Source organism: Crocuta crocuta, unplaced genomic scaffold, assembly GCF_008692635.1.
Source record: "Crocuta crocuta isolate KB4526 unplaced genomic scaffold, BGI_CrCroc_1.0 scaffold36, whole genome shotgun sequence".
NCBI classification, from domain to species: domain Eukaryota; kingdom Metazoa; phylum Chordata; class Mammalia; order Carnivora; family Hyaenidae; genus Crocuta; species Crocuta crocuta.
The window spans coordinates 16,192,295-16,204,998 of record NW_027532203.1 but is presented as its reverse complement, the minus strand read 5'-3'; the positions used below and the strand labels follow the sequence as shown (position 1 = coordinate 16,204,998).

General features: G+C 53.5%; 1 protein-coding gene across 1 annotated transcript in view; it reads right to left on the bottom strand.

Moving 5' to 3' along the window:
* Positions 1–11,986, bottom strand: part of SMAD7 (SMAD family member 7) — a 28,754-nt gene extending 16,768 nt beyond the window's left edge. The window contains 4 exon segments of the mRNA XM_077777684.1: positions 4,041–4,115; positions 10,094–10,147; positions 11,210–11,389; positions 11,392–11,986. Coding sequence (XP_077633810.1) covers positions 4,041–4,115; positions 10,094–10,147; positions 11,210–11,389; positions 11,392–11,815 — 733 coding nt within the window. The 5' untranslated portion in view covers positions 11,816–11,986.
* Positions 11,987–12,704: the final 718 nt, after the last annotated feature.

Sequence of the window (12,704 nt, the reverse complement as noted above, 5' to 3'; positions counted from 1 at the left end):
CCCACCCCCACCCCCACCCCTGGCATCAGAGATGTCAGCAAAACCACCAGCTGCTTGTTCCCAGGCAGAGGAAGGAGACACAAAAACACAGCAACAGGCACCCGGGTCACAAATTCCCAGGGTCCCATCACCACTCCACGCCAGTCAAGAAGGAACCGTTCACATGGGCCTGATTGGCAAGATGCTGCAATCTCTCCGAAGCTACTTGGTTTGAGCCTAAACTGACTACTTGGACTGAGCCAGAACCGCACTTTCCGATTACATAGGTATTTTTGAAGACTCGTGTCTCTGAGGCAATCCTAGATGCCAGCAGGGACCAAAGAGAAGGAAGAGACACGTTCCACAAGTGGCCGCTGACCTAAGGGCACTCCCATCACCCAGAAGTGGCAACCAGAAGCTAAACAAAGGAAAGTCTGCAAAGGAGTCGGCCTCCCTTAGGCTGCTGGGACGGTGTCTCCCCAATAAGTATGACTCTGCAAAGCCAAGAGCTGGAGTCCCCTCAACTCCCCGCCCAGCCCCCCGAGACACAGCAGCACCTAGGTCACCACTGCTTCCCACCTCCTTCCTTGAAATCCATGGTGGCGTCTCGCTTGAAGTTTAAATAAGTACAAAGTTTTGTTGGCCTCCAATCCGTGTCTCAGCCCAAGGAGGCGCTTCTGGCGGCAGCCTGGCCAACTCCAGACGTTAATATACACAGGAGGAGGATGAAGGGTGGGTCTTCAGCCGAACAACCCAGAATGTGCAGGCGAGACGGTGTTCTTCCCGTCCTCCCGCCCAAACCAGGCCAGCAGATGAGCTAAAGGAAAGAGCCCCACCGAGGACTCCGGCCGGAGGCTTCAAAGATGGCAGCTTCTAGCACATGCTTTTGATTACCAGCGAGCCAGCGAAAGCTCTGGGAGCAAATCCTTCCCACTTCTACCACCACCGCGCCGAAGTTTCCCCTCGACAGCTGAGCTCTCCAAGGTGGGTCTTCCTGAGCGAAGACACGCCAGCAGTGCAGGCCTATTCTGGAGCTGTATGCCTTTCAAGAGGCACTATCTGCACGGAGCTTAACTCAGGGCTGCCAGATCCACCAACACGCCCCCACCCCCAAAGAGCATACACACCCTGCCGTCCGCCTACCCCCGGGCCCATCCCACAGCCTGCTCGTGTGTCTGCACACGGGACCGTCTCTCCGTGCGTCTGCAGCACACGCGTGCGCACAGCGCACACACAAAACCATGCACCAAGCAATCCATCTGTCTCAGAGAGCCGGCTGTCAGAAATGAAAGTACAATCTCCTGGAACCGAGTCACAGCCTTCTAAAAATGTGCCGTTCTCCCAGACTGAGGAAACTTGCAGGGGTGGAGTATGTTTCTTTGCGAGGCCTGAAGGCCTGGGCCTGTCGCCTCCCAGGCCAGACCCGAGCTGCAAGGCTAAAATTCCAACTGCAGCCAGTGGGCCTGCTCCCAGGGCTCCCACCCGCCCGCTCCCCTTCCTCGCAGGAGAGGGAAGGGCCAGTCTTGGAGTCACCCCTGCAGTTCAGGAGGGAATGCCTTGGAGCACACCCCCACCCCCACCTCCGAGGCACCACATTTTCACATTTGGCTGTTTTTTCTTTCCCTTCTTCCCTTGCCAAGAGAATCAAGTCCTGGCTCCCACTCCCGACCTTCCTCCCACCCTAAACTGAGCCCCATTCATTAAGCCCGCTCTCAGCCAGGGCAGGACAGGAAGGAAAACAGCACACAGGGCCTGTGAAAGAGACACTCAGAGAGGTTATTTCAGGGGGGAGGAGGGGACAAATCCTTGTGGGCGCCTTCGCCGCTCCCCACCTTGATGCCCACTCGCCCCCCCCCTTCCTGAAGCAGGCTCCCACCCTCCAGCCTCTGCTAACCCCTTCCCCTGCACAGCCCTGTCCCACTCTGCTACGTCTCCCCAGCTCCCACCAGCCTCATCCTCCAAGGCGGACACACCCAGCCACCCCCTCCCCCCCAACCATGGAAAGATCAACTTGGGAAGGAGGAGGTCTGGGCTCTCTCCATCAGCAAAACCCTCGTCTTGGACCCGGGCCACTATAGCATCTTTTCGGGGGCACGCTCCCTACAAAGGGTGTAGCCCTGGGTTTCTCTGTGCCCATCGCCTCCCCTGACACCCCCAAACCACTGGGCGCCAGCCCAAAACTCAAGTTTCTTCAATTTCCCCCCACAGCACATTTATTAATAAGCTGTTCCAACTCCGAACGGAAAGAAGAAAGAGCTCAAACTTTGAAGCCTTGGGAATTAGTAAATTAAGAGCTAAAATTCAAAACAAATGCTCTTTCATGTGGAGGCCCCCTGGTCTTTTTCTTTCTGCAGTTTTGTTAAACCATTCGATCCCTTCAGAGACAACCTACTCCTNCTCATTTCTTCTGAGGACTGGAATGGCTTTGGGAACAGAATGCCCACCTAACTCAGATGGGGCTGCGCTGGGGGCCAAGGAAGGAGATGCTCGGCTTGGTGTCGTCATTTCCTCCAGCAGCCCGAGACAGACAAGATGTTATCAATAAGACAACTCTTCCGAAAAAGCCCCCTTTCAAAAGCTACCACTTCCCTTGCTTATTTCATGTGGTTCGAAAGGGCTGGGGCTCCTCCCTGCACATTCAGGATTTAAAAAATAAACCCATCGAACAACATCCTGAGTGCTACTCTGCCCAGACCCTCTCTCGTCTTCTTGGCCTTCTTTTTTTCAGGAACTTTCTCAGCCTTAGAAAGCAGAAAAGACGCAGGTCGCCGGGTCCAGAACAGTCTCCCTCCTCCAGAGCTGCGGTCCCCCGCCCCTTCCCCCACCCCTCTCCGGGTCCCCCTTCTTCCTGCCCACTTCTCATTAGGAGCTTTGTGTAAACAATACCCTCCACGGCAGATAACAGGCAGAGTATATATTGCACTGAAATAAAAACAAACAAGGGTCCTCCTAAAGGCATCCTCAGCAAGCTCCGTTCCTGGACGGGGGAGCCTGGGAGGGGCTGGCCAGGATGAGCATGACCATGGCCTAGAGGCAGCGCCCGGCCAATCAGAGGTCATCCCACCAAAGAGAGCACACCACAGCCCCCCCCACCCCCACCCCGTCCCCAAGACACTTCTACTGCTTTCATCTGAGCTACCGTGATCCAATGCCAGCGTCCCAAAGGCAAGCAACGACAAATTCATGGAGCCCTGGGATTTCTCCTCAGCCCCGACCCCCAGGTGACTTTCCCTCTTGCTTTAGCTGGCTCTTAGAAAACCTAGAGGTGGCACACTTGGGTGGGAAAATCAGGTAGAAATAGGATGTCTTTGGAAAAAGAGGAAAAATGCTTCCTACTTACATTGCTAATGAGTTTATGCTCTCTTCTCATGCCTCTCAGGGACAAGGAGGCTCAGGCTACCTCCCTCATTCCCATACCCCTCCAGCCCTGGCATCCAGACCTTCCCTCACACCGTGCGCCCTGAGGAAAACCTTCCCTTCCCAAGTAGCACTGCTAAGCCTCCACTGTCCTCAGTGCCTCTATCCTGTGGCTCCCGTGCCTGGATACGCGCTCCAGAATCCCGCACTGAGCTGGACTGGGAATCAAAACCTGCACAGAAGCATCAAGGACATCTACGCTGAACTCCCACCCTCCTCCTGGGATCTGTCTTCAACGAGTTCCCAAAAGGCGATCCATCCTCTTCACGGCACTCTAGGCACCAAGGGCAAGTGCAAAAAAGAGCTTAAGCTTAAACCCATGAACTAATGCCAAGGTCACCAAGTGGAAGCCCCCAGAGCCAGTAGCTGCTTTAACAATAACCATGAAACACAGCACCACGCCAGTCCCCGGCTGGCCCCCACTTCCTCATCGCCAGAGCAGGCCCAGTGTCCTGATGCGTGAGGGACTGCGGAACTGCGAGTTCAAGGGCCCGAATCGCCACCGATGCATCCAGTTCAAGCACATAAAAGTGAGAATTAATTCCAGACCAGCTGGGGTGGCAGAAGGCCACCCCCATTCCCCTAGTCTCCAGTCATTTCAAGAGGTTTTGAAACTGCCAGGAAAATAAGAGAAAATGTCTCACCTGAAAGCCCCCCAGGGGCCAGATAATTCGTTCCCCCTGTTTCAGCGGAGGAAGGCACAGCATCTGGACAGTCTGCTGTGGATTTGAAAAGGAGACAGAAATAAATAAATACACAAATAAATAAATAAAAACACCAAGATTAATTTTTAAGCACATTCTAAACAGCATTAAAGAGAAACCACACATTCCAAACGGCTGACTCCCCGCCGCGATGCTGATTATTAATGGTCTGCTCAGGCTTCGCTGCCCATCAGAAGACAGACCACAGCACCTTGTCACCGGTCTGGGCTCTGGGCAGCCAGTTAATCATTAGTCAAGTCAGGCTCGATCACAGACTGGCTGGAATTTCTCTTTTATTGCAAGTCCCCCATTGAGGAAACCTGGTAGTTCCCAAGGTCAAAGGAAGCCTGGGCTCTGCTCTCAACCCCCAGTGCTGTGTCCCTACCATTTCTCCCAGAGAACAATCAAAGGGGAAGCCTTGTCACGTGGCCCCAGTGACTTCTTTGCCTCTCCCGTAGACAAGTCTATCCCTCATCTGTTAGCCTTCCCGGTTCTTTAGGACTTTCTCAAGAGTGCCCTTGGCTGAAGGGACTTCTTTTGCTTTTTAACTAACGTATAGGAAGTATAATGAGGCATACAAATCTCAGAACAGCCCAATGGTGAGGCGCCTGGGTGACTCAGTCAGTTAAGCATCTGGCTCTTATTTCGGCTCAGGTCATGATCTGGAGGTTGGTGGGATCAAGCCCTGCGTCGGGCTCTGCCCCGGCAGCATGGAGCCTGCTTGGGATTCTCTCTCCCCCGCCCCCCTGCCCCTCCCCTGCTCATGCTCTGTCTCTCTCTCAAGATAAATAAACATGAAAAAAAAATGGAATTAAAATAAAATTTTAAAAAACCCAATGAATCTTATTCACATACATATCTATGGAAGCCACTGGCACATCAGGACAGAGAACACTGTCAGCAAGGCTCCCGGCCGAAGGGGAAATGTTCGACCTCCTTCTAGGCCTGGTCCAAACTCCTCACCTCTGGAAACCATCCCAGGCAGCCGCAGACCTGCAAGGCTCCCCGCCCTCGGTTCCTATAAAATCTTTCTGGCATCCAGCACTTGGGAGTCCCCTTCTGCCGACTTTGCTCATCTCTTACCTTCAGATCCTGTCTGCCCCAACTAGCCTATAAGCTTCTTTCCAACATCTTTGTCACCCTCAGGTGCTTAGCACGGTGACCTAAACGCTAAGGAGGCTAATGACAATTCCATCTGAGAAACAGACTTGACAACGTCCCTCCAAGCAATTACACCAAAAACTAATGCCCATGAATCACAACGCATTAGCCCCATGAAACAAAAATACACACGACCCTGAAAGCTCATCATGCGTCACTGCCAAGGCCAAACTTACATACAGAGGGCCACAGAGAGAGGCCGGCTCTAGAAAGGGGCTTCCCGGCTCCACCACAAGCACACTAGGTTAGACGGTTCAATTTCAGTCCCTCAACCACCCCAGGTCACCAGCAGGATGAACCTGGGGTGTGTTCTACCAGTTTCACATTGGAACCACTTGGCCACGCTGGCAAATAGGAAGCCAAATGGAAAGAGAAGCCCAGAGGCAAGTAGTACATTTGGATTCCTTTATTTAGTAGCCTAGCAGCAGCCTTCATTCCCCAATAAAAGGAGGAGGGGGGCTGAGCATGGCCTACCCTGGGCCCCCGAACCATGTCTGGGTTTCTGCTGCTTACCCCTCCAACTTGGAGATTCTCTCTCTCTCTAAAGAACAACTTTTCAAGAATTCTAGAGCGGGGAGGCAGGGGAAGCAGAGGCGAGGAGTGGCGGCCATGGGCAGGGCAAGAGAGAAAAGACTGTGTGTGTAATCTCATTTTATCAGGATAAAGTGTAATTCCTAACAGGAATATACAGTTTTACAGGATACACTTAATCAAATGGAAAACAATGGGGGAGCAGGAAGCTGAGCTGCTTGTTAAATGGTGTATACCCTGCACTCTCTAAACTACTTTGATGGCCTTCACCGTGTTCGAGAAATAGGTTTCACCTACCCAACAGGCGGAAGACACCCCCACATTAAACAGGAGGATGTATCCACGGCCAGTGCCCCCCGCCCGCCTCCGACTTTGGCTGGCTGAATCCCAGGGGCGAAGTGGGTTTCAAAGGAAGAGCCTGGCATCTCAGGGCAGAGCTGGGACCACATTCAAGGTGTCAGCCTGTCTCAGATCAAAGGTAAGCCAGCTCCGGCAACCACAAGCGTTTTTATGAAATGGTGCTCTGCCCTTCTGCAGAGCCTTTGATCTCGTGAGGGATTTACAAACATTAATTAGGCCTCCCCACCACCTCTGTGAAGTAGCAAAGTATACCTGTTGGACCCGCACCTAGGTAAACTGAGGCGTCACTGACTAGCCCAGGGGGCCACCCAGCAAGCTAGGCCGTGAGCAAGAGCTGAGGGCTCATCCCAAGTCCTCACTCTTCCCTGCAGGTGGCCTCCTCAAGCTACTGCAGGGATAGTAAAGGTCAAAGAGGCCACACCCCCAGCCCTCACCCACAGAGAGACCTCCAAAGCCAGTGTCTCAGCCTTGGTCTGTGTCACCTGCTCTCCAGAGCCCAGGCTGCACACTCTAGGCTCTAGGCCATTCCTGGCTCTTATCCATCATTATGATATTACCAAGCACCCAGTAAAGTGCTGGGTTCTCTGGGAGAAAAAGTTAGTCCTTGAAGACGCAAGCCTGGGGACCAGTCAGGAATGAGCTGTACAAGGGGGTACAAGGGAGACGGCTGGGGATTCTATTTCTCTCACCAAGAGAATAGTTCCAGGAGAGCCCCAGACAGTCTCGTCCACATAGTTCTGAGCATCACACCACCTCCCAACTGCCACCAGGGCCAGAGGAGCCCCAGCCTCGCTCCCCAATCACACCCTCAACGTCCCAGCTCTGCCCCAATCCACAGCTCCCATGGTTACAGTACAATCCACTGCATGGGAATCATTCACATTTTCAGGCAGGCACATCGTTAGGCCTGTAGAATGAATGAACGAACCAATAAATGAACAAATGAATGAATCACCTAACTCTTAACTCTTTGATCATCTAGATTTACAGAGGTCCAGAAAAGTTAAGAGACGTGAGTTAAGAGGTAAAAGCAAGGCTAGATCCAGACTACTCAACTATGCTTTGGAGGCCTGAGCCACAAAATGGGTGCTGGTCACCTGGGTTCCTGGGCCTAAGCAAATCCGGTGTCCCCAGAAACACCCTCAACACCAGCCATTCTGGGAAGCCTTCCACACCATCGGATGCAGAGGACAAGGGAAGCAGAGCCCACATAACAACCGCTCTGCATCGTCCCCCTCCACAAAATAAGTTCTACCTTCAAACAGAAACGTTCCTATCCCTTGTGGAAGGGGAGAGAGCCTTCTCGACTTCAGATAGTCACAAGTCACAGCCACCTTGCTCCTAGCTTCAGGTATGTTTAACCCCTTCCTGCAAGATCCTACTAGTTTGGGGCCACTGGGCACCCAGGTCCCTTCCCACCACCTCTTTCCAAGCTGGAGACTTCACAGAAGGGATTCCTTTCATTGTGCAACTGGGTAAGATGTTAACAGCTGTGCGTTGTAAAACCTGGCTCCTGGTTCTCACCTAGTCACCCCAGACCAAAACTTCAACCCGGGGCTCAGGCACTCAAGAAAGCAAGCAGCTGATCTAAACTCCCCAGCCAATTACTCTCCCCTCCCATGCACAAGATGAAGATGAAAAGCGGGGGCAGCATCCCATCTGTATGTGTGATCTCAACGGCCCTGGCCACAGCAGCCGGCAAAACCGGCCCCAGACCTGTCCCCAGCCCCACTGTTCCCAGACCTGGCTCGCCTCCAGTGAGTCGGGACAGCTCCTTCCACGGGGGCATCGCCTGTTACCACCTCGTGTCCTCACACGACAGCGCCTTTTTTCATTCCCTTTCTTGTTTTGTTTTAAACAAAACGTTTTGGGTGAGTAACCAGCTGTTTGAGTTTCCGATTGGCAGGTTAATCACTTCCTATTGGCTGATCTGGAAAACTTTTCTCCCCCTTGGAAATGGCACATTCCTGTCTTTGTGGCTTCTCTGTTTACACACATTTTGCTACCTAATGTCAACACTTGCTAATGAATAAATATATCACTCCACTCACTGCAAATGAGGTCCTGGCCCTGGCAGAAGGACTGCCTGAATCCCGCGAACAGATTTATCCTGGTATCTCTGCGGGGAAACCCACGAGAATTGTGACCCTCCTGTTCTATGGTTTTAGGAAGTTTCTGGGAGCACTTCTTTACCCCTAGCAATCTTTATTCCTGGGCCCAAGGTGACTGGTCTTCCTCTCTTTTAAGAAATCCCTCCAGATTTGAAGGCTACAGAAGGAAAAACAAAAATCAAGACAGAGATGGCCCAGCCCCTTATAGAAGAAACCTCATGAAAGAATTCTGGGTCTTGAAGCCAAAAAGCCCAGTCAAGGAGAGCCTGGGTGGCTCAGTCGGTTAAGCATCCGACTTCGGCTCAGGTCATGATCTCACCATTTGTGGGTTTGAGCCCCGCATCAGGCTCTGTGCTGACAGCTAGCTCCGAGCTTGGAGCCTGCTTCAGATTCTGTGTCTCCTTCTCTCTCTGACCCTCCCCTGCTCACGCTGCCTCTCTCGCTCTCTCTCTCTCAGAAATAAATAAAACATTAAAAAAAAATTTCAAAAAGCCCAGTCAAGTTACATTCTTTGAGAAAACAGAGCTTGGTTAACTTCAGTTAACATTTGTTACAAATACAGAGAGCCAGTTATCTCCTCATTAATGACCATTTATCTGGTGTTTTGTAAATCGAAAGCAAAATATCACATGCTTTGCAGGCCACTTATTAGATAGGCACCAGGCAGGCAGCAACGCCTCCCAACTTCAGGGAGCGGTGGAGTCCCGGGGGGGCTGGCTGCAGAACACGGGCTTTGGTTACACCGTTCATTAAAGTATTTAATTTATGACAACGCCCCAGCAAAACTTTTAATTAGTGGGGGGAAAGGCCCAACAGCCAAAACTCATGAGGCGGAAGGACTTGTGGCATTCCAAAGCAGAAATGGGGCCCAACCCTTCACTTCTCCTTCTTCCAGAACCCTGGCAAACTAAAAACGTCACAAGGGTTGCATTTTTCAGGCATCAGGATACAGGCCTGAAGATCCAAGTTCCCATCCGGTACTTTTCAGCTAGTGCATCTCCCGCTGTTTAAGGAGCTCTGGGGCACTGGGGCCCATCCCTGGAGGCGTTCCCGAACCCTGTTTAGCTGCCCCCTCTGCCCCTTGGCACTGTTAACTCCATAGGGTGAGCCCCTGCACAGCCAGCCAGAAGCTGAACATAGACAACCGCAACAGGGCTGGTGCCAGTTTCAAATGGGCTTGTGCTCTGGCCCCCGGCCATCTAGTGACAAAGCAACAGGCAGGCAGAGTTATGCTAAAAACTTGCATAGTTCCCAGCACGAATTCTGAGAAACACTGGGACAGAGCTGACTTCCAGGGGTTGTAAGCACAGAGCACCCAGCAGGATGCGGTCGCCTTCACTTCTTGATGTTCTAACCTCTTACTTCAAACCACGACCTTCTCTGCACCTTTGAAACCGTCTTCCCACTCATCAAATTATCCATTCTTCTCACCGATTCTCCTGGCACTCACAAAACTCTCTGGATTCTCCGATCATCCTGTCCTATTTGGCTCTCAAGGCACTTCTTCGTGGATCAAATTCCACGTGTTAAAGCTGAGCCAATTTTGGTTACGGAGTGAAAATACACAAGAAAGGAACTAAACATAACGCTTATCTAGGAACATCTTTGCAAAAAAGAAAATCAGAGTAGATAGATTTATACAACACACACACCCCTCTCCAGCCACAACAAAAACAGAAAAATCCACCAAACTTCCAACAGAGGAAACCCAGAAGCACCTCGGGGCAAGCCCAGCGCCTTCCCAAAGCCGCTGCCTAGACAGAAAAATCCGCGTTCTAGAGGCTCCATTTCTAACTTGAGAGAAGGGTATTTTTAAAATCATCCACTCACCAGTTGGTTTGAGAAAATCCATCGGGTATCTGGAGTAAGGAGGAGGGGGAGACTCTGGAATTAAAAAAGTAAGAGAAAATAAAGGCCGAGCCATGAGAAAGAGAGATAGAAACTTATGATAACAGAGACATTCTTTTAGCCCAACTGTTTGTCTTAGCTGTGGGGGTTGGAGGCAGGGNCGCCGCTGCACACCCGGGCAGAAACTCGGGATCCCCATTCCTAGCCCACCCGGGGGGCGCGCCCCAAGTGCGCCGTGAACTTGGGCGGACCTGTGGGCGCCAGAGGTACATCCCCCGCGTTGCACAGAGACGTGGAGAAACGGGAAGCAACAGAGGAGGCTGGGAGTATAAAGAGAGGGAGGCTGGGGTCTCAGGCGAAGCCCTGGCGCGATAAGGGGCAGCAAAGGTACGGAGGCGCTCGGGACAGACCATCCTATGGTCAACTCTGTGCTTTACTGTACTGAAAGAAAAGGAAAAGTTGGGGACACCCAACTTCTCATGGCTTGCTCTTTTCCATCCTGAGTAGCTAGCTGACTTAAGTGCAGATACCCAGTTCGGCCTCGCATCCCAACCCTCTTTGCCCCAAGACCCCAGACCTGTGCGGCCCAGGAGTATCCCGACTGACTGTTCTTGTTTACTAAAGGAGCAGAGACTTTCCAGCCTCTACAACTCGCTTCTCCCAACCTTCCTTGGCGGGCTTGGACCGAATCCAACTCGGCCACACACCTCAACGCTTTTCCGGGTGCAGGGGAGGCGTGACCCCCACTTCTCTGTGCACCGCCTAGCTGAGGTGGAAATGAAGGCATTTAATTTTTAACCGCGTGTCCGTGGAGTGCGCGCACGAGCTGCGCCCACAGCCCACCTCGGGGCAGCAGAAGAAAAAAAACCTGGAAGGGAACCCCCAGGGAATGCCCTTGCAGATTCCCCTTGTCCTGTCTCTACTTTTGTCCCCAGAGGCTCTTCCCAAGAGGGGATGTACACCCCCCCTCCAGAATGGTGACTACACACACACACACACACACACACACACACACACAGTCCGGGGGAGTGGGGGTTCTCTTACCACTTGAGCGCCAGGGGGAGGAGGCAAGAGAGTGGGCGCAGAACAACTTCTTACCTAGTTCGCAGAGTCGGCTAAGGTGATGGGGGTTGCAGCACACCAGCTCGGGGTTGATCTTCCCGTAAGATTCACAGCAACACAGCCTCTTGACTTCCGAGGAATGCCTGAGATCCGGCCACCTGAACACTTTGCACAGCAGGAGGGGGAGCGAGTAGGACGCGGGCGGCNGGGCGGGCCGGCGGGCGCCCCCAGGCCCAGCCTGCAGTCCAGGCGGCCGGGCAGCAGGAGGCACGCGGTGCGCGTACCGCCGCGGGACTCCACGGCCTGGAGCAGCAGCTCCAACTGCCGTTCCTTCAGTTTCTTGAGCACCGAGTGCGTGAGCGCCTTCAGATCCGCCTCAGCACCCCCGGCCGCGCCGGCGCCCGTGGCTGGGGGGGGGGGGTGGTGGTGACCTTTGGCACCTCGGACCGCCTTGCCCAGGCAGCAGCCAGCCCTGCCCGCGCCGCCGCCACCGGCCCCATGCGCCCGGCCGTCCGTCGTCCCTTCTCCCCGCAGCTCGCCTCCTCCTCCGCCTCCCCCCGCGCCCTCCTCCTCGTCCTCGCCGCCGGGCGCACGGCTCCTCCAGAGACGCCGGACGAGCGCAGATCGTTTGGTCCTGAACATGCGGGGCGAGGAGGCGAGGAGAAAAGTCGTTTGCCGGCTAAGGAGCGAACATGACCTCCGCACACCATGAAGAAGTCGGGCGCCGAGTTGGGGCAGCAGGCGCAGGCGACAGCAGCAGCAGCAGGGGCCCGGGCAGGAGCGGCGGCGGCCCGAGGGGCGCTCCGTGGCATGCNCGCGGCCGCCGCTTCCCTGGGGGCGGCGAAGCCTGCCCCGGTTGGCGCCTCCCAAAAAAGAGGCCCCCCCGCAGCGGCTCCCGAGTGTCTGGCTCGCCAGCCTCGGCTTCCTACATGGAAGATCCGCGGGGGCAAAAAACGAAAGGCGTTCGGCTGGGCTGCTGGAGGGAGGAAAAAGCCTCTCTCCCCCTTGCTAAGCAACTTAATTTGGGGGTGGGGAGAAACAGGCAATTAAAAAAAAAAAAGGCAGGCACGCGATTTATTTTTTTCCTCTATATCCTTAGTAACCGGATCTCCTCGAATTCCGTGCACACGAAGACTCGGAGGAGGGGGCCGAGTGGACTTCACCCCGCATGAGATGTCTGGCGAAATAAGAAGGCTCTCAAAAAAAAAAAAATCTTAAGAACCAAATATGCAAAGCCCAAAATGAAGAACACCACCTCCTCGCACCCCCAGAGGTCTGGGGGCGTCCGGCTGGAGCTGGGGTTTAAAAAAAGAAAATGTTTACAAAGTAGAACAAGACGTTTGAGGGGTGGGGGAATAAAAAAACGCATCCACGAGTTACATCCCCCTTTTTTCCTTGCAGAGCCCCGCTGGTCTTCCTTTCCTTTTCTTCTGCCAAGGAAAAAAAAAATCGTATATATGTTTTTAATCCACAGAAAGCTCTGGCTAGGCTGCTTCAATCCTCGGCATCTGCGTGTTTGGGGGAGTCTGGT